Here is a 19,909-nt window from a genome sequence, read left to right as displayed (position 1 = left end):
AGCCATCAATGCATCTCAAAACGAGGAACAGAATACTTAATATTCCAACCAAGAAATAAAGACTTGAGATGGATGTGAATGTCACAGCACCTTCTTTATTCATATTTTAGCATACAAAGAAACTCAGCCATACTTTTAGAGTGCCAGCAAACAGCTTTCTTAGGCTCTCTCATTCTCTCATAAACATTTACACACTACCTCATCATAACGGTGCTGCAAGACTCTCAAGTAAAGCTACTAATACTTGTCTATGAAGCCGGTAAACTGTACCCAAAAATAATTACGCTACTTTTCAATACAAATGAAAAGTTTCCTAACCATCTATTGTAGAAACAAAAAAAGAAAACGTATTGTTCTAGGATTGGTTACCCAAATACTCCTTCAGTCTGTGATTTATAAAAAGAAACAAAACCTACTTCCATTCAGTAATACTGTGTAGTGAGAACATAACTACAGATTTTCCATTTCTCACAGTCTCTGAACCGCTGATAGCAGTGAAACGGGAATGCAAAGTTGACGTATGAAATCATCAACGGCTGCAATGACCATTTCTGTAGATTCATAGCAGAACGTTATATAGTGTATAGGAATCCAATTGTATTAACTTCCTAAGTGGCACACTAAATACAATCAACAGTCCCTTAATCAAGTGCTGATAAACTGAAAACAACAGGCTTTCCAAACAAGTAGTGAAATGACACTCAATTTGACTTTTTTTGAGAAAAGTACGGGAGGTTTTGAAGGAAGATGCAGCTGTCAGAGTCGACAAACTGCTTTGTTTTTAGAAAAGGCAACTTATTCATATATCTTTGACTCTGATAGTCAAAAGCACTACAGGTATAACATTGATTACTGTCTCTAATGGCATTATCAGTCATACTTTGATTACTATTTTTTAACGTAACTGACAAACACAAAAGGACTACACATTTACAGTGACTGCTTCAAATCAGAGATACGAAGCTCACATGCCCATTCAAACAGCCCAGATATTATATAGGTAGCACATTCAAAATGCAGAATCGAAATGTATTATGCATTATCACCTCCTAATTAAATCGATTCCGTCATTGAAAGATTATAGATTATTATCTTTGTGCTATTTCTTTCCTTTAGGATCACTCCCATTATTCTTTTCAGAACTGTTTGGAAACAGGACCAATTAAAGCGAGAACTAGTCAGTTCCAATCTAGCCATCACTGAAAAATATCATTAATAATTCAGACTTTCACATCTAAACAAACACTAAGGTAAATAATTTGCTTTAATAAGGCCTCACTTGTTTTCCCCTTCAAATGTTATGTCATTCATTCCTGTTTTTTTTTGGATTAATCTCTATGTCAGTATAAAATCCAATGTCTTTTCATGCCCGTCAGTTTCAGTTTCTCAGGCTGGTGACAGAAGTATAAAGCTCTGATCCTGCTACTTCTCTCTCGCCATGCTTTGTTCAATCCTTTAGGCTGTTGATAGAAGCACAGATTTTGAGGGCAGGACCGAGTTTGATGTTCATGGTGGACATAAGATGCTCTTCCTTTAGTAGCATGAGCGCTTGGCCGTCGATCTCCTGTGACAGGAACTGGGATGCCAGGTCCTCACAACCTGCAAGAGATGGAGGAGTATATGATGTAAAAAAGTAAATATACAGGTGAGCACAAAGCATACATTCAGAGGATAATCAGAACACTAACCTTGAAGAGAAGAAATGAACTGACACACTTCCTCCACACTCCAGTGAGCCGGGTTGCCAGATAGGAAGTGGTTCTCATTCACTGGGATGCCACTTGGTGCTGTGCCATCTAACTGAGGACCACAGTGAGTTGGTCTTGGGCATGAGAAGGATGAGCTGGGAGAGAGTGACAAGAAGTCTTCCTCTTCTTCGCCTTCACAGCTGGAGATGTCCTCAGAACGGCTAGATTCTGAACGACACTGCAAGAGAGAGAGGGAAAAAACATTGATTAAAGCATATTAAAAGGTAAAAGTATGATTTTCAGTTTCACCTTTGGGTGACTTCATGTATATACACTTTCTTTATGTTTCCGAAAGTCTCAGAAGTCTCTTATGCTCACAAATGTTAATTTGTTCTTGTTACTTGTACTTGTTACTCCAGTCTTCATTAGCACACAATGCTAAAAAAAAAAATCAGTCTAATATGCTGATTTGGTGCTCATAAACAAATTATGGATTAATGAAAATTACCTTTCATGCAGTGTCTAACATAGCTCTAAGTCAAAACATCAAAACATCCAACAGTTTTAAAGGGCAAAGTGTATAATGTTGACGTCAATATTTAGCATATAGCCTGTCCACTTCTTGATCTTTTTGTGTTGGTTCAAAATGAAAATGAGAATTCATTCTTTGCATCTAGGTGCCATTTTTGGAGAGTTAAAATCTCACAAACACTGTTGAATGAATCGGTTGGGAGTTGTTCAACAAATTAATTTAAAAAAAGGGGGTTATCTGTTTTTGCAAAATAACTCTTGTAATGCATATTTTAAGAAAATGCCTGTTGTTTTGGACTCCCAAAATATGAACCTTTCAAAACCCATAATAGGGGCACTTTAATACAGTTGTGCTGCTTAATATGTGGAAACCATGATACATTTATTTCAGGCTCCTTTAAGGAATACAAAATTCGCAAGAATGGCTTTTTTTTAAATCCATTTGTAACATTAGAAATGTCTGTACTTTTTATAAGTTGACTGCATTCTTGCGGAATAAAGTTATTAAAAGTATTTAAATAAAATCTTACTGACCTTAAACATCTTAATAGTAGTTGTACATGAAATTTTATTTCGTAATCAAGTTGCTGCAATTTTCACTATCTCACCTTTACAGGAAGATGCCTGCCTGTTATTTTAGCACAGGCTATCTCAGAGCTGCTTCTGCGAGGACCCCTGCGTCTAGCAATAACATCCTGCACAACAGGGCCCCCTGATGGCCGTTCGACGCCCTCAAGACCTCTACTAACACGGTAATGGTTACTGCAGCTGACATTGTACCTGTATGAAAAGGTTTAGATGCAAATAATTCCATTAATTCTATAAATCAAACATTTTAAGAATCTATCGATGATACGGGCTAAATTTGGTCTCACCTCTTGGCACAGGTTTTGGAACAAAAGCGCTTTGATCGCCTGAACTGGCTGGCCGGTGCAAATCTTAAACAGTATTCACACTTCAATTCTGAAAATGATATACAGACAGAATGTGTAAGAGACAGGGAGAACTTCATTGTAAAAAATATTTTACCACAGCTTTGATGCACAAAAACTCACTATCAGAGCGGATGTTCTCTGGATGTAGGATGGGTGGAACAGCCACAGGTTCTTTCAATGGCCCAGTCACCTGTCAATCAGAAGGAAAAGTTTGAGTGTGTTCTATTCCTCTCAGACCACTAATGAATGCATTTAGCAGATACACTCACAGGGAAAGGTTCGGCTCCCTCCTGGATAACAAAGCCCTCAATGAGGTGAGTGAGGACCTGAGGTTTGACCACAGCCTGTGGCACCGGTGCTCGATCACCCTGTCCTCCTCCACGAGGGAGAGGGAGAGAAAGAGAGAGAGTAGGAGGAGAGGAGAACGCCATCTCTGGAACTAAACAACAAAGAGACAGTGAGAAACAGACAGTTAAGAAGAGCAAAAGCATTCATACAAACAAGAAGAATAAATAGTGATTCAACTGCTATTCATAAACATTTTTTATAGATGTCTACATTTTATTATTATTATATTTACTTTATTTATTACAATATTTATAGAATTTTCACATTACATTATTTAATCATTTTTATTCCAAGTTGCAATATGAACTGAATGTGTTGAGATAAAAAAAAATTACAGCAAAAATTCAAAACAACATGTCGGTTTTACAATTCAGGCATCACAAGTTTGTAATGTAGAGTGTAAACGGATATTAATTTTTCAAGATTAAATTTAACAGCATTAACAGAAATGTTTTTAAAGATGAAGAGTGTATATAGAAAATGTAATTTAAATTTAAAATTTGTGTGAAATGAGGATTTACAAAAACAGTTCAAGGCAACGTTTAATAATTACAGTAAAACAGTAATTTTTACTAAACAGTTTTTACAAAATGATTTCTTCATTTTAATATATTTTTTATATTATTTATTCCTGAGATGGAAAAAAACGTTTATTTTTATTACTGCATTCAGCAATAAACACTGTGACAGACCCACCTGTATCTAATGAGGGAGCTGGTGAGAGAGGAGGAGCGGAGTCTTGCATTGATGCACTTGCATTGACGGCCTCGGCTGCCATCTCATGGGGTAAATCTGACTCAGATTTCCGTTTTAACGGGCCGATCCCAGGCTTTGTCTACAATAAAAAGTTCAGTATCTGCTTGAGCATCACCAGCATGGACAGACCAAAGAGAATCACAGTTCGCCTATTATCTACTAACCTGAGCTGGTCCAGACTGAACGAAAACAGAATCTCCAGAGCTATTTTGTCCATCCATCGAGTGTGTGGCCGAAGCAGGACTACCCTGACTCAATGCTGAGCTCTGATTGGTAGACATTGGGAGGGCACTTTGGGCTGTTTTAAGGCACATGCCGGCTCCGCTTGTTTCCACAGCAGTCACCATTGTAACAACATTGCTACCAGAGTTATTGACAGGTACGACAGCCGTAGCGTCCTGCTGGCCGCAACAGGTTCGAGCCTGGGCCACTGCTAAAGCCTGGGAGTTTCCTACTGTGCTTTGCCTCGCCCCGACCAGCTGAACTGGGACGTGAGGAGGGTGATGGCCCCCCGCAGCCTGCCCATTGTTGGGTGGTGCTGGAAGAATGGGAGGAGGGTGTCGAGGAGGCATCTGCACTGGCAGCCTATGCCCCTGAGCCGTTTTAGGTTGAATGGGCACATGCCCTGTTCCATGACCCAGTTTTTCAGTGCTAAGATTCGCCCCCGTCTGCTGGAGGGGCTGCACCACTAACGTCTGGGCAGTCATGTTAGATTTGTTTGTCACCGTACCCATCGAATAGCCTTGAGAAGATGTAGGAACATTGGAGGTGGGCACCAGGATGTGGGTAACGGTGGCTGTTGCAGCTGGTACTCCTCGAGCTTGGCACAAGCCAGATTGAGAAAGGAGGAGCTGGGAAAGAGGGAGCGAGGGGGAAGGCGAGGAGGAGGGAGGATTGGAGGAACCTCCAGCTTGCTGTGGGGTGACAGCGGATTGGTTAGCGCCCTTCACATTGAGGCCAGGCATGTTGGAATTGGTGGCGTTGGAGCAGTTTTGGAGTTTGGTGCTCGCGAGCGGTTGGGTCTGTGGTTGGATCTGCTGGGCTGCCTGACCAAACTGCTGCTGAGTCTGAGATTGTTGGTTAAGAGGGAATGAGCCTTGAAAGTCAGAAAGAAATAAACTTTAGTTCATTCTGTAGTTTTTGCAACTGAGAAATTACATATTGTATACAAAAGAACAACAATAAAGAGTACCTGTGTACATGCATTATTACACATTTGGTTTTCTGTGACATTTAGTAATAATTGTGTAAATCTTTTAACTTTATATACAAACTTTACATAGAAATGTTAGTGGCTTGGAGTTTCCTCTATGTTTTTAATAATGGAGTGTCTATTTACACTAAATGCAAATAGCCCGTCTTGTTGGCAGAGGGCATTTACACTAACTCCGCCCACCAATGTGTGATTGGCCAAAGTTAGAATTACAAAAAAGATAGTCAATAGTATCTCCTGTGGTGCAGAAAGTAAAATGTTTTGTACTTATTTTGATGCAATCGGCCCGGGTTCGAATCTGCCTTTTTGCCAAACTTTTCCCTAAATTTCTACATTTCATCTCAAATCAGAAAACATTTATTTTCAATAAAAATTAAGGAAATAATCAAAAAGTTAATGTAGGTGCAGGGAAGGCTTTAGTGTCCCAATAAGGCGTCATGCATTTAATAATTTGAATTAAAATTAAAATTTAAACTCACTGTGTTATTGCATGCTGTTTTATAATGTACTATAAAACAGAGGTGCAGATAACTGCCACTATTTGCAATAAGTAGTATAAATAGCAGAAAATGCAATTTTAAACAGTGTAAACAGAAACAGCTATTTGCACTTAGTGTAAATAGCATGTCACTAAGAAATGCTGCTGTTTTAACTTGGCGTAAACAGAATCTATTGCTAAGTAAATATGCTATTTTAACTTACACTGCCTTTTAATAAGTGCATAACGCTCAGTACTTATTGCTAGTTTTGTTGTGAATTAAATTTGTCACTTTCAGAAAGGAGTATCTTCCGTTCTCCAGGAATGCGTTTATTTGACAAAAAAATGCAGTAAAACTGTTATGTTGTAAATATTATCACAATATAAATATCTTTCCTTTTTTGTAAATGAATATGTTCAAAAGAACTTTATTTGAATTACTTTTTTTTTTTATCTAAACTGTTATTTTAAAAAAGTTTTGAATGTGTATAATCAAATAATAAATAGAATACATGTTAAATAATAACACATTTTTTATAATAGGTTAAAACTAAGACTGCATTATGATTTATAAAACTAGAAATTGAAGCAACAAAAAAAAACCAACACATTGTGTGCTGGAGCAGCGCAAGTGAAAATCTGAACTACTGGCTCGACTGGTCAAGCAAAAAAAACACATTGTTGAGCCCTGTAATATCTTCATTTTAATCCTCACCACTTGTCTCCTTCCTGTCTGCAAACTCTGTCTTCACAGTAGCCACCCTTGGAGTGGACACGCAACGCATTGCCAAATTCTGCACCTAAAAAAAGAGAGACAGGGGAAATTATGCAAAAGCCAAAACAAAGGAAAGTGTGAAAAGGAAAAGGGTATAACAACATCAAGATGAACAAAGATCTCAACCCTATGACTAGTAGTAATTTTATCTTTAAAACTGACAGTGAAATACTATGCAAAGGAAACACAACCATTAAGAATATAAATGTTTCAAACTTCCTGCATACAGTTTAACTGCAGGTAAGACTACTTTACATTTGAAACAAATTAGGTACTGTTTAAATGGGATATGTGAGCAGTTTGATCAAATCTGGCCTTATTTTCTCTGTTGACTTCATGGAACCCCTACAGACTGATGCATAATCTGTTAATGTAACTTAACTTAGAAGGCCAAATGTCACACCTGATCATTGTCTGACTGGTTACTTGAGGACGTGGGAGCCGTTTCCTGTTGTTGCTGCTGCTGCTGCTGCTGCTGGGGTTGCTGCTGGGGCTGCTGTTGGGCAACCGTTGCCACTGCAGCTGTGGCCGTACCACCAGGCATGAAAATGAGCTGAGGGGTGAGAGGTGCCCTGAGAGAGCGGTTTACCTGTGGGTGGAAGGACCGGTAAAATTACACCCTTAGGAAAAGAGTGAGCTTGAATAAACATTACATCAACAGTCACCAGGTAAACAGTTTCATACTGTCGTACAGTGTTATTACAAGCCGTAAAGCATATATTAGGTCTAGGTCTGGATTTAAGTGCACTCTGACAAGACACTTACTCTCAGGTACATCTGACCCTGTCCACCCGAGTTTCCACCCAACAAAACTGACTGGCTAAGGGCTGTTGAGGCAGCAGAGGTGGCAGGTCCCACTGGACGGGGGTTTGTCATGGTCCCTCCACCAGATGTTGTACTTAAGTTGACCTAAAACAAGCACACCATAGATCAGCTCTAGCCTCTATTTAATAAAGTGTTCCAAAATTATTGTTAACTAACTTAACCACAGTTTCACAAACGGAAAAATGAGAAGTGAGCATAGTTATAATTTGCATCAGTCAGGCCACACATTTAATCGATGTAGAAGCACTCACTGTGCACTGCGCTGAACTTGAGGCTTGAGAGACGCTGTTACTGGGAGAGCTTGACTGACGACTGGCTGCAAGAGTTGCCTGCAAATATAAGAAAATAGCACTACAGAACTTACAATGTTTTTGGTGTTTTTATTGAAGTTTTTTAATAACAATAATGGAAATTATGGTAAATCTATATTATATATATTCATAAAAATAAATAATTAGCAAAAATAAAATGTTTTTTTAAAAAAGTCTTTTCATGCCATGGTGTCCTTCTATTTTTTTTTTTGTTTTTATTAAAAATTTTACCCAACCAGGTAGAAATGCTGAATCCTCTAGTTAAAACACCAGGACTGAGATTTAAAAAAAAATGATAAAATCTGTAAAGATAATATGCATAATCTGGTTGTTTTTCCTCTTCCACCACTCCCACCAAGAATAATATCACTAATCATTTGATGTGGATTTTGTTTGTTATGATTTACTGACTGCGTCTAACCTGTTGCACAGCAGCCAGGTTATGAAGTTGAGCGCTGTTGATCTGCTGCTGCAGCATCAGTTGCTGGAAGTACTGAGCTGCATTGGGCTGCCTCTGTAACGCCTGCAGTGCCTGCAAAAATATTCAGGAATACAGAACACTAAACTTCTCACAATTCAAGTCTCTGAGTGGCACTGGCACGAATAAGCGATATAAATTACACTTCAATTTGTCTGTTTGTGGACTTTGCAATGGCTTTGTGACACACCTGCACGGCTTGCCTTTCATACAGAGACATTTGAGCTATCTGAGGGGGGCGGGAGTTTCCCCCTGACGCTGCATTGCTATTGGTTGAGCTGGAGTTGGCCTGGTCTTCTCCTGCCTCCATGCTCACTGGATGGACGACCAGTCAATCAAACTTTGTAATAGAATACCAGAGAAAAATATGCATCAACAAACGATTCAGAAGAGGTTTAATGCTTATCTGTTTCTTAAAATATTCATTAAAGCAGCTATTTAGAATAAAAACAATGGAGTAGTTGAACACTTTCCCACACACTTGTTAGAGCACTCAAGTCTGTTAAAATCTTTAGATTGAATCTCTTCAAATGGCCCAACGTTACGTCCTTTTAACGTGTACAGCATTACTAACGAATAAAGAAAGGTTAAGGTTATCTGTCATCAGCGTGTAATGAATGATCGAGGTTCTGTTGCATTACTTCTCTGCAATTTTCACATATGAGCAAGTTGCGATGCATACTAGACAAAATAACACCATGCACACTTGTTTATTTCCATGTGTGTTCAAGCAGAAGCAATGCACTGGGTGAAAATAGACACTATGTCCACCCCCAGTATCTCATCCGCTGCTGCAAAAATGTTGGCGAACTGGCGACTCCCAAAGTGCCAAACAGACAAAATTTTACCTCTCTGCGATCGTCAATGTTTTTGCTTCTCTCTCTCGTAATGGAAACAACCAGCAGGAACCGCTGAGTCCACTGTGCTTATGATATCGATGTAATATAGTTCCAGTGTTTATTTTTTGCTTTTGTAAGTATTGTTGGAATTCTTCAAACAACGGTGATTGTGATGAGGCTCAAAAAAAGCGATGAAACCCCGCCCCGCCCCCCGCACTGTTTACTATTCTTTTTCCGGCGCCAAAAATGACGTGACAGATAGAAGTCTGCAGCGGCCATGCATAATTACACAATAAAAGTCCCGTCTGTCTGTACAATGAATAGGTAAATAAACACACCCCTAAAATACATTTTAGAAAAAAAAGACAAGTTAGATATAACAGATATATTAAAAAATTGTTCAAATACAGAGAAAACACTAACGCCAAGCTCTTGAATTTAAAATAAATTACTCTCAAATAAAACGTAACGTTACAGATATTATGTATGCCAAAAATAAATAAATAGAATTAAGTACAATAAATCAAGTGGTGAACGATTAAAATGTTCACTTTCTTTCATTCAATAAACATAAACAGCCTAAAGCATTATCCTACACAATTCTCAAAAAAGTATTATAAAACCTATTATAAACAAAGTGTAATTCAAATATTATTTATATTGAATATAATAATATATAATAATAATAATAATAATAATAATATTCAAATGACTTTAATTTTAACTGGTAACATGTTCATCTTTAAAGAGATTTAAGCAAGTAATTTTTTTAGTAAGCTATTTTTTTAATACACTGACATGATTGAATTACAACATGATATAACCACACATACAATCAGGTGAATGGAAAACGAAAGGGCTCATTTGCAATCTGGGCGGACCTGTTATTCAGCTGACATTTCATCTGACAACATAAACACAGGTAGTCAAGGCTCCATATTAAGTCTTGTTATGATACGACTGCTGGAATCAGATAAAAACATCAGTAAGTATATATTTTCTCTACTATTTTAGAGAAGGAATGGATTATATACAGTATATTATGTATAAGAAATATCAGTACTGTCAGGGCAAACCAATTATGTGTAGAAAATACACAAAATATACGCACATGCAATACAACCATAATTATTAAGAAAACATAAATGTTTAACATAGATTATCAAAATGTTTTTCACAAAAAGAAATAAAATCCTATGACTAACACAGCTCAGGCATCACATGACAGGGTGTGACTGATTTCCAGGTGCTGTAATTTGTATACAGCAATTGTTCAGTACTCTGACTTTTTAGATGTTAGTTTATCCTAACATCATATAATCAGGTTAATACCTTCATTATAATGAATTAAAGAACTATTAATTAAACACTGATAAATTACATATTAATTTGATATTTTCAGTATACTGAAATACTAAATAGCATTTTAAAAAGGGCGAAGAGGTGTTTTACGTTTTTTCTTATTTTTTTACAGCTAAGGTTAGGTTTTATGCCTAATGTTGTGTAGTATTAAAGTACATGTAATTTATTATTTTACTTTATAATTTATTTTATTCATTTATTATTTTATTGTCTTTTTTACTTTTATTAAATTAATTTCCTCAATGTGAATGTTTTCTAGATGTAAAGAATTTTAAAGATAAAAACACTGAACCTTCAAGAATGGGTGAATTGAAAGATGGGAGCTGGAAGAATGGAAATTTGTTGAATGGACAGAAGGTCTGGGATAAGTCCAATTTTTACGAGCTAGAACTGACAATAGGTATGGGGTATTGCCAGACTGGAAGCACGGGTGGAAAGCGTGAAAGAGGAACAGAAAAGCAAGGTTTCGGGGACAGTTCAAAACCAGGATCTAGGGTTTTTTTGCCTGAAAAAGCACAGCCTGTTTTAGGCACCAGCACCAGTGGAATTTCAGTAAGTGACTACCTAGTACTTCTAAAGTCACTCCACATTAACCTGCCCAATGGTGTCCTGAACCACAAAGTCATAAGGCTCTCAGAGAATGCAGGCATCGTTCAAAAAGCCCAGGATATTGTAAAACAACTGGAAAACTTTCAACTACAGTTTAACAGCATTCCACGTCTCGGCTGCCGGGAAGTGAAGAACTCGCTGCCACTGAAAGACAATGGAAAAATTATTGAACTCACATTGAAGATTTTCTTTGAAAAAAGAGAAGATTCAGAAAAAGCTCTAAGATCGCAGTGGGGAAAGAATGTATCGAACTCAAGTTGCGGATTCAGGTTCAGGGACAAATACCGGACAAAAGCCATCTCCACACCCACGATTTACGCTACAACACAGACAAGGAGCTGGAGACATTTAGAAGGTGGAGACAATCTTGCAAATATTTCTGCTGGTGTGACAGTAAATGTCTGTGACGTTGAGAAGAGAGACTATGCTGATGAATCGGCTCTCTGGACAACGTCTTCTCCACAACGGCAAATATTCGGGAAATATTTCCAGAACCCAGAAGATGAACGTGAATGTCTCAAGTTCTACCATGAGCTGAGAGAAATTGGTACAAACATGAGAGTGAGGTACACCAAAGGTAACAAAGTAGACTTTGGATTCCTCTCTGGAAGACTGGACTTTTTAGCAGAAGTAAAAGGGGAAAAAAGTGAAAAAATGTTGATTGAGTGTAAAGGAACCACTGGAGATATGGTGGGCAAAGTCTTTACTAAACCAAAAAATGGTGATCGTCATGCACACCTTAATGAAACACATGAGTACTATTATCAGGTTCAGGCCTACATGTACATCCTAAACAGGGCAGCAAAACAAACACAAGAGTTCTCCTCTGACAGGGCCGTTATGGTAATCAGACACTACCACAGAAATGGACAGAAACCTAGAGATTTCTACTGGAATTATCTGAGAAAGAATGAAGCAATACAGCGGAAAATTGATGAACTGCGTGTTTTCTGTGAAGAAGAGATTCTGGCCTGTTTCTTGGCGGTTCTCAATCAGATTTTCCAGAAGGATACATAAAGTGAAGCTTTACAACTCAGAACTTGTACTTATTACAAATTATAGAAGAAATTCTAATTATTACTATTATCATTGTTATTATATTATTATTTAATTCTTCATTTTAATTTGATCTTAGAAACAGTGTGTTGAAACAAAACAATTTTTTTCCTTCCTTAAATCTCAAATATGTCAATGAGGCTGGGATTTTGAGAATTTTGTATGTATGTGAAAACACCAAAAATACAAGAATTATTAGAATAAGGAACTATAAAAATACATAGTTCTGGTTTTATTTCTCCATAGGTCAGTTGTTCACATACCAGAATTCATATAGTTTGGAAAAATAAGGAAAATAGTCAATATCTTTTTGAAGAAGAAAAAAAAAAGAATGTGAAAATATTTTTGCCTATTATTATTATTGCTGATATTTAGGGTCAGGTTTCAAAATCTGTAAGCTATTATGTTTCTAAACAAACTGGAGTTATGATTGTCCAGTGGGTAACATAACACTCTTTTGATCCTGTCAAAAAGCCACCTAAAAACCACCCCAGCAACTGCACAGCAATGCACTTACAACATTCAGAACACCTAGCAACCACATAGCAACACTGTGGCAAATGACCGATTTCAAGATCACTAACAACTGGCACTTGACAGTTAGCTAATTGCCAAATGATCATAAACAGCAAACCAAACATATGCAAAAATGGCCGTCTGAATTCCCTCGTTTTCCTTCACTCTTTTAAGTGGACTGTATAAGTGGACGGACACAGGGAACAGTGAATGAGAAGGGACTTTTCAGACACAGACACACTGTGACACGTCAAAGTGGACGTTTGAAACGTTACAGTACATTGTAAATGAAATGAGTTAAAGTGCAGTCACTTTTAGCAAAAAAAAAAAGGTTGCCAGAAGTGTAGCAGTGTAGCATTAGTTTCAGCATGACGAATACACCATGGAAAAATTGAACACAATGTGAAATCTGCATGTGTTTTTTATTTGCTTTTAAAACAACGCAATGCTCATGTCATGTGTAGATGGGGGAGAGGGTAAAGTAAATTGATTATGAATTTAGGTCTAAGGCAAAAGTTGAGAACTTGAATGATTCCAGGCTGATGGACTATTCTGCAGTGTAATTTTTATTTACTTTACTTGTAATCCCTTTTTATGAGATATCAACTATACATTTTAAGCAATATGTAAATAAATAGTTTTAAGACCAGTTAAAGACAAAAATAAATAAAGATTCTTTTTTGAGAAGACAAAAGTCAGCCCCTCAATATCACTTTTTCATTTCTCTATTCTCTTGTCGGTAAAGTCTCTTGACCACCCCCCTCTCTCTCTTCCTCTTTTTCCTGCTCCCTCCCTCTCGCCCTCTATCCCCTGCTGCCTTGCCTCCTCTCTCTAAGAGAGTTTGGTCAATAATTGATGAATCTTGCTTACTGAAAGGGTAACAGGTCTATAGCAATAGTCCATTGCCCATTCACGTATCTTTTTTTCCTCCCAGGGCAGGTTTTTCAGAGCGGCTGCATAAATGCCTCACAAATGCTTTTAAACGATTTCAGCGAGGGAATATTCACCATTGCATCTATTCAAAGGCTTTTAGTTAGTCTGTATATGTGCAGCAGTTCACCGACCTCTGATGTCAGTGCCAGGAGATGGGCATGCAAGGGTTACTCCTGTCAGTCAACAGGCAGCAGGAGACAAGGAAGGATGTAGGGAGAGATTAAATGAGAGAGTGGCAGGGGGCAGAGAGAAAAGAGAGAGAGTGATACGCACACACACACACACACACACACATACAGACAGAGAGAAGCAGTTAATTCACCATCAGGAGTGATGGCCTGCATGCCTGTTATGTTTCTGAGAGCCCGATGAATATGATAGCATATTTCTGTGGCTGTCTGTAACAAACCATGGAGGGGAGAAACGAGAAGTTGTTCTCCAGGAAAAGAAGTTTCACATTCGGAGCATACGGAGGGTGAGTGGATATGACAAATAACATTCAGCCGCTGTTGTAATCTGAATGCAATGCTTAAGGGTTTCCTGTCATGTGGCATTTTTATGCTATACGCAGGATCGACAAGTTCATCACTGGAAATGAGAGCAGGTCAGCCACGCTTTGATTTTGTCGTTGTGCTCAGGTGTTTAAACTCAGTTTTCCAGAACGCTTTTCTCTTTCACAGCTGTGCAGAATCTGTGGGTCACAGCATCCTGGATATTTTGGATTCGCCCTCCGGTGAGGCTAAGCCACTTACTTCTGCACCGTCCAGTCAGAAGGTAAGAAATCTGCTCTAAGGATGTTGAAAATGACAGTTTGGAGTAGACGGTCTCTCCAGGTTTTTGATATCTGAATTATGAATTGCTTCCGAACTCTGAGGAGAAACTGGACAACTCTGCATCAGTGATATTTTGATTACACCTTGTAGGGTATACATACATACGTAAGACTTTCACTGTTTCTGACATTCCCTTGTCGTTTCTCTGCAGGTCACAGAGTTGTTTGCAATCATTGAAAAGCTACAGGTAACATTATCTTTTTCTCCCCCCATGGTCTTTGCCAGTGTAAACAACAACAGTGTAAATACGGTTGTCTTGTTCAGTTGCAGTGATGATGAATATGATTTCTCTGTGGTTGTGTTTGTCTGCAGGGTAGCAGATTGGATGAACAGCGTTGTGAGTTCCCACCACCTCTGAAGGTAGGGATTTTTACCACAAAACTGTTTATGGCATAGTTTCAGTCTATAGGAAACTAAGAAATGATAAGGGGTTTCTTCAACTTTAAGCATTCTTATGTTATACCATTTTTACTATATGAATGTAATATATAAATGTAATAATACAATAGATAAATACTAATTTTAAGTATACTCTTTTAATTTTTAAATTAATTTAAATATGACAGCATTTCAGTATTTTAGTCCATTCCCACAACAGTATACCTTTAAACACAATACATACTGTAATTTCAGATGTGGTGGAAGTTTCATTGTGATATAAATGATGTATTATGGTTTTTTACTTTTACATCAGAGGAAGAAAACACATTTAAATATTGCATTGTAATAATTCCCAATACCTTTCACAATACTTTACAAAATACATGCAGCCTTAGAGAACATCTTTCATAAATGTTTAAAAAATCTTACTGACACAGAACCTTTCAAACACAGAGTATATAGTTTCAAATTTCCACTTACACAATTGCTATTGATCACTCAGACACGGCTGTTAAAGATTGGAGATGGCTTACCTCTTATCCTGCCTCCTAAATCTGGAGGTTATTGGATCGACCCTCCTCTGGATAGACATGTGGAGACCAGCCCTACTCTCTCACAGGGGGGCTTTGGTCTGGAGAGCTACGACATCATGGAGAGAGACAGTGAAGCTAAAGTCTATCAGGAATTCTTCCGTCACAGAGTCAGTGACCATTTTTAATTTCCTATTTTTCATTTGAAAAACCTCAAATAATTTTGTCGAACGGATCCTCACACACTCATGCTTTTCTTTCATGTTTGCTGCAGTATCATCATTCATTCACTGCTTGTGACCCTTCTCTTGGGTGCCTAGTTTTATCTGTTTGTCTTGAGGAAGAGGAAAATCGCCTGAGAGTCATTTTGAGGTGTGCATTTTGTGAGCATCTTGAATGCTGTTCGTTATAATGATGTGCAGTAGTTACTGACGTGTACGAGACCATCCTGATCAGTTTTCTTTTTCATCTAATCAGGATGAAGGAGTGCTCAATTCATGGCACATTCTCTGTTTCGCTCTTTCAACAATTCCCCACGGCAGTGGAGCTGGCAAAGGTATTTCACAACAGCACAAATGGTTCTACCTGATTCAGGTTTAAATAAAAGTGAATAGATTTTGTTTTTGTTTGTTTTATTTTAGATGCTGTGCTCAAATGTCAGCGTCACTTGTTTTGAGGCCGTGAGTTACTTAAAGGTATATCTTCACTTGCCAAATTAGTTTACTATGATCTCCACTAAGAGCTAATATAGGACCATAAACTAAAAAAATCATAAAGTAAAAGCTTTTCTGATATAATCAAAACAATTGTCTTTTATCTTTTTTTCTGACATCATTTATCTGGTCTGCTCTTTCTGCATCTAAAGGCCCCAGAGATCATAATGGCGTTTGATGAACACAGAGTGTCCCAAAACTTTAAATTTGGTGTCTTATACCAGAGAGAAGGACAGGTGTGCAGATACAATTCACCTATTTTAAATATCAAACTTCATGTTTTTTTTACTAGAACTTGGTCTGTAATAGCCTAATATATATGTAATTTTTATATATATATATATATATATATATATATATATATATATATATATTCTTCTATTGTTTTGTATTTCGGTCTAATATCTGTCATAGTTAACAGAGGAAGATATTCTTAGTAATAATGAGGAAAGTGAGGAGTTTTTGGAGTTTTTATCAATACTTGGACAGACGGTCAAACTCCAGGGATTTACTGGGTAAGGGAGTTGAGACTCGTGTCTATTCATACTGACTTCAGTATCAATATTTACATTTTTCATTTATTGTCACCTGTCAAAAGGACATCATCATTTTCCACCTTCTAGTTTCAGGGGAGGTCTGGATGTTTCTCATGGCCAGACAGGAAATGAAGCTGTTTTCACCTCCTTCCATGGACGTGAGATTATGTTCCACGTTACCACTAAACTACCGTTCACAGAAGGAGATACACAACAGGTAAAATTAGTTTGAAGTATTATTAGAAGAAAAAAAAGTATTTAACATCTTTTATCATGACATAATGCATATTATTAAAATGTGTGCTCATATAGCTATTCGGGCCAACAGAACGTAGACGTGTATGCTCCTCTTAAGCAAAAAAATCAACAGTAACTAATAGGTAATTGACCATTTAGATACTTATATTTTAGACAGGCCTTGTTGGACTACTTTGTATATTTTGCATCGTCGGTGCAATATTTCTAAACGAAGAGCAGTCTGGAATCCAGGCAGCAACACACAGTAGGCTACTTGCGATTTGTTGCTGTGAATTAATCGATTCGATTGTGTTATATACCTGAATATTGCCTATATCATTTCAGTTGAAGTTTGATTCACTCAAAAAGACAGTCACTTGTCGCCACCTACTGGTGTATTAATATAACCTGAAGTAAGAGTCACTGAAATCCCTACTGACCTCAAAATGGAACAATTAAAGGCTACAATTTCTTTCATAACAATGAAAGACTTATTTACCAACTTATTTTTTCTCCTTTTTCAACTTATTTTAACTCTTTTTATCTGTTTTTCCCCTCAGTTGCAGAGAAAGAGACATATTGGGAATGACATCGTTGCCCTAGTGTATCAGGAGGGTAATACTCCCTTCATTTCGGATGTGATTAGATCCCACTTCTTGCATTGTTTCATTGCAGTGAGGAGGATAAAGAGAGAGAATGAGGGAGAGGGAGAAGATGGGGGATCCTTCCAGGTTAAAAAAAAATTCTCCATTCCATTTTATCATCACTCACTGTTCAAGACACGGCTCCAAAGCCTCTTATTTGATTGACAGGTATCTGTCACGGCTAGGGAGGATGTACCCCCATTTGGCCCACCCCTTCCTACACCGCCCATTTTTACAGAGGTGAGATCACACGATTTACAATTTCAAAAGTTTTAACAAGCGAGCTCTAGACTTTCTTGCATCAAACCTATTAATCACTATATGGTCTAAAAGAAGAAATAAGGTTACAAACAATTCGATTTCCTTTGTAAGTGTCATAGTACATGACCATGGACAACAAAACCAGTCATAAAGGACAATATTTGGCCGAGATACAACTACAAAAATCTGGAATCTGAGGGTGCAAAAAAATCTAAATATTGAGAAAATAGCTTTTAAAAGTTGTCCAGATTAAGTTATTTGCAATGCATATTACTAATAAAATATTTTTTTATATATTCACGGTATACAAAATATCTTCATGGAACATAGTCTTTACTTAAAATTAACATTTTTGGCATAAAAGAAAAATCGATAATTTCGACCAATACAATGTATTGTTGGCTATTGCTTACATACACCTGCTACTTATGACATGTGGTTGTGTGGTCCAGAGTCACATATGTGAAGGTTTATAAAATAAAGAAAACATGCAAGTCATACTCTGAAACTTGTTCTGAATGATGCTCTGAATTTCTAAATCCAGGGCTCAGTTTTAAGAGAGTTCCTCTTGACCAAACTTATAAATGCTGAAATCTCTTGCTACAAGGCTGAGAAATTCAGTCGACTGGAGGTAATCAGACACTAAGCATGTTAACTAATCATTCATGTCACATGTCACAGCCTAAAGTTACAACACTTGCGCTCCTAATTCTCTCATATTCTCAGTTACGTACACGTTCATCTCTTTTGGACGCACTGCGGTCTGAACTGTCTTCCCGATCTCAATGCATGTTGGGAGAGCCATCACAACCCAGCATCCCCCTCACTGAAGGGGGAAGAAGTGTTCCAGAGGGTGGAGGAGGTTTTATTGAGAACTTTAAGGTAGATAATCTTAAACCATTATAAGAATAATAGACTGCAGGCTTGTGATTATTACTGTGTGGCATTAAAATGAGCTTCAAATCAGTATCTCTCTCCATCTTAAGAGAGCTATAAGGGTGCGAAGCCACTCGTTTGATACCTTGGGAGTACCAAAGAAGGCAGGGGGTGTAGCAGGGCAGCGACCAAAGGTCAGCAAATACCAACACACCAATTGCCTTTTAATATTTGTATAATATTTTCTTTCATAATTCTTGTGGTTATGCTAAAGGATGACCTTTTTTTCCCTGCTAAAACACCGGAAAAGGATGGTGAGAGGTGAGAACAAATGCATAAAACATCTTACAGCTCTCTTAAGTACAATGCAACTTACAACTAATCACAGAAGCTGTCTATAGTTTCATATTTTGTCTCATTCGTAGCGAGCAGACAAGCAACACGGGCTACACTGAGGCAAGAGGTCAAACCAGTCCCCAGGACGACTTGTAGATGAAGGATGTCACTAATTCTGAGGCCTAAGCACAAAAAAAGCCTTCCACAAACTTCAAGATTAATTGAAGAGTGCAAAGCACAATAAAGTATATAGATATTTTAAGTAAAGCTTTTGTGTATTAAGGTGTTACTAGCTGCAAGTGCAAACAGAAAGATGAATGTATAAGATTTGACAAACTGTATATGATCATTTGAATGTCCTTATTGAAGTGGCATGGTTTAGATTTGATGGCTGCTTATAGCTGGTGTTTGCCAGTGAAGGAATTTCATTTCTGGAACGTTTTTGCTGCAGTTTATCCAGTTACTGTGATTAAATGTATTTTAAATTTACTTCAGTTCACAACAGGATAAAAAAAATAAATAAACCTGATTAGCCATATTCTTTGTTTTGTTCAATATTCTCTATCCTTACGTACAAGGTTCCAGTCTATGAATTTTGAAAATTACAAATCTGTATAAGACACAAGAGAATAGTTACATTGGAATACTATAAAGTTTACACATTTACTTCGCTTTGCTAATTTACCAAATCCCACAGAAACACTAACGTAACTTCAGACTTAGCTAATGTTCTACATCAACCCTAGTTAGGGTCCATTATACAGTTGTTTTTGTTTTTTTTTACATGAGTGACATTAACCATACAAATATGGCTTAAACCTTTATGGGCAGATAGCTTTAAACTATGATTATACCTACTCGTAAGGGTTTATATAATACTAGTTACACAAGGCAAGCAAAAGACAAAAC

At 37.4% G+C, this 19,909-nt stretch overlaps 2 protein-coding genes across 3 annotated transcripts; one reads left to right on the top strand and one right to left on the bottom strand.

Annotated features, from left to right (window-relative positions):
• Positions 1 to 75: 75 nt before the first annotated feature.
• Positions 76 to 9,383, bottom strand: phc1 (polyhomeotic homolog 1). Its single transcript, XM_043261564.1, has 15 exons — positions 9,187 to 9,383; positions 8,529 to 8,678; positions 8,282 to 8,392; positions 7,801 to 7,878; positions 7,490 to 7,633; positions 7,128 to 7,313; positions 6,665 to 6,749; positions 4,423 to 5,354; positions 4,199 to 4,337; positions 3,424 to 3,593; positions 3,275 to 3,344; positions 3,095 to 3,182; positions 2,828 to 2,999; positions 1,689 to 1,926; positions 76 to 1,599 (listed from the first exon to the last, which is right to left on the bottom strand). The coding sequence occupies exons 2-15, from the start codon at positions 8,646 to 8,648 to the stop codon at positions 1,448 to 1,450; spliced, it is 2,685 nt and encodes an 894-aa protein (XP_043117499.1). The 5' UTR covers positions 8,649 to 8,678; positions 9,187 to 9,383; the 3' UTR covers positions 76 to 1,447.
• A 668-nt stretch (positions 9,384 to 10,051) lies between these two features.
• rap1gapl (RAP1 GTPase activating protein-like) lies at positions 10,052 to 19,770 on the top strand. 2 transcript variants are annotated; one of them, XM_043261575.1, is made up of 20 exons: positions 10,052 to 10,162; positions 10,799 to 14,128; positions 14,225 to 14,257; positions 14,334 to 14,427; positions 14,638 to 14,673; positions 14,799 to 14,846; positions 15,370 to 15,567; positions 15,672 to 15,769; positions 15,875 to 15,953; positions 16,039 to 16,092; positions 16,263 to 16,346; positions 16,525 to 16,625; positions 16,734 to 16,863; positions 17,444 to 17,614; positions 17,696 to 17,767; positions 18,333 to 18,419; positions 18,515 to 18,670; positions 18,775 to 18,858; positions 18,975 to 18,985; positions 19,090 to 19,770. In XM_043261575.1, the coding sequence occupies exons 2-20, from the start codon at positions 14,064 to 14,066 to the stop codon at positions 19,154 to 19,156; spliced, it is 1,668 nt and encodes a 555-aa protein (XP_043117510.1). In that variant the 5' UTR covers positions 10,052 to 10,162; positions 10,799 to 14,063; the 3' UTR covers positions 19,157 to 19,770. The 2 variants fall into 2 exon arrangements, with proteins under 2 accessions (XP_043117510.1, XP_043117509.1); XM_043261574.1 differs by having other exon boundaries at positions 18,939 to 18,985.
• Positions 19,771 to 19,909: the final 139 nt, after the last annotated feature.

The sequence above is a fragment of the Puntigrus tetrazona genome, chromosome 16 (genome assembly GCF_018831695.1).
Source record: "Puntigrus tetrazona isolate hp1 chromosome 16, ASM1883169v1, whole genome shotgun sequence".
Lineage (NCBI taxonomy): Eukaryota > Metazoa > Chordata > Actinopteri > Cypriniformes > Cyprinidae > Puntigrus > Puntigrus tetrazona.
This window is presented reverse-complemented; position numbering and strand designations above follow the sequence as displayed.

Coding starts and splice junctions, on each gene's coding strand:
- phc1 (XM_043261564.1), bottom strand. CDS start 8,648: ATGGAGGCAGGAGAAGACCAGGCCAACTCCAGCTCAACCAATAGCAAT. Junction 6,750..7,127: donor ACCAGTCAGACAATGATCAG/GTGTGACATTTG, acceptor CTCTTTTTTTAG/GTGCAGAATTTGGCAATGCG. Junction 1,927..2,827: donor GCAGGCATCTTCCTGTAAAG/GTGAGATAGTGA, acceptor TCTCTCTTGCAG/TGTCGTTCAGAATCTAGCCG.
- rap1gapl (XM_043261574.1), top strand. CDS start 14,064: ATGGAGGGGAGAAACGAGAAGTTGTTCTCCAGGAAAAGAAGTTTCACA. Junction 14,674..14,798: donor CAATCATTGAAAAGCTACAG/GTAACATTATCT, acceptor GTTTGTCTGCAG/GGTAGCAGATTGGATGAACA. Junction 16,864..17,443: donor CAGAAGGAGATACACAACAG/GTAAAATTAGTT, acceptor TTTTCCCCTCAG/TTGCAGAGAAAGAGACATAT.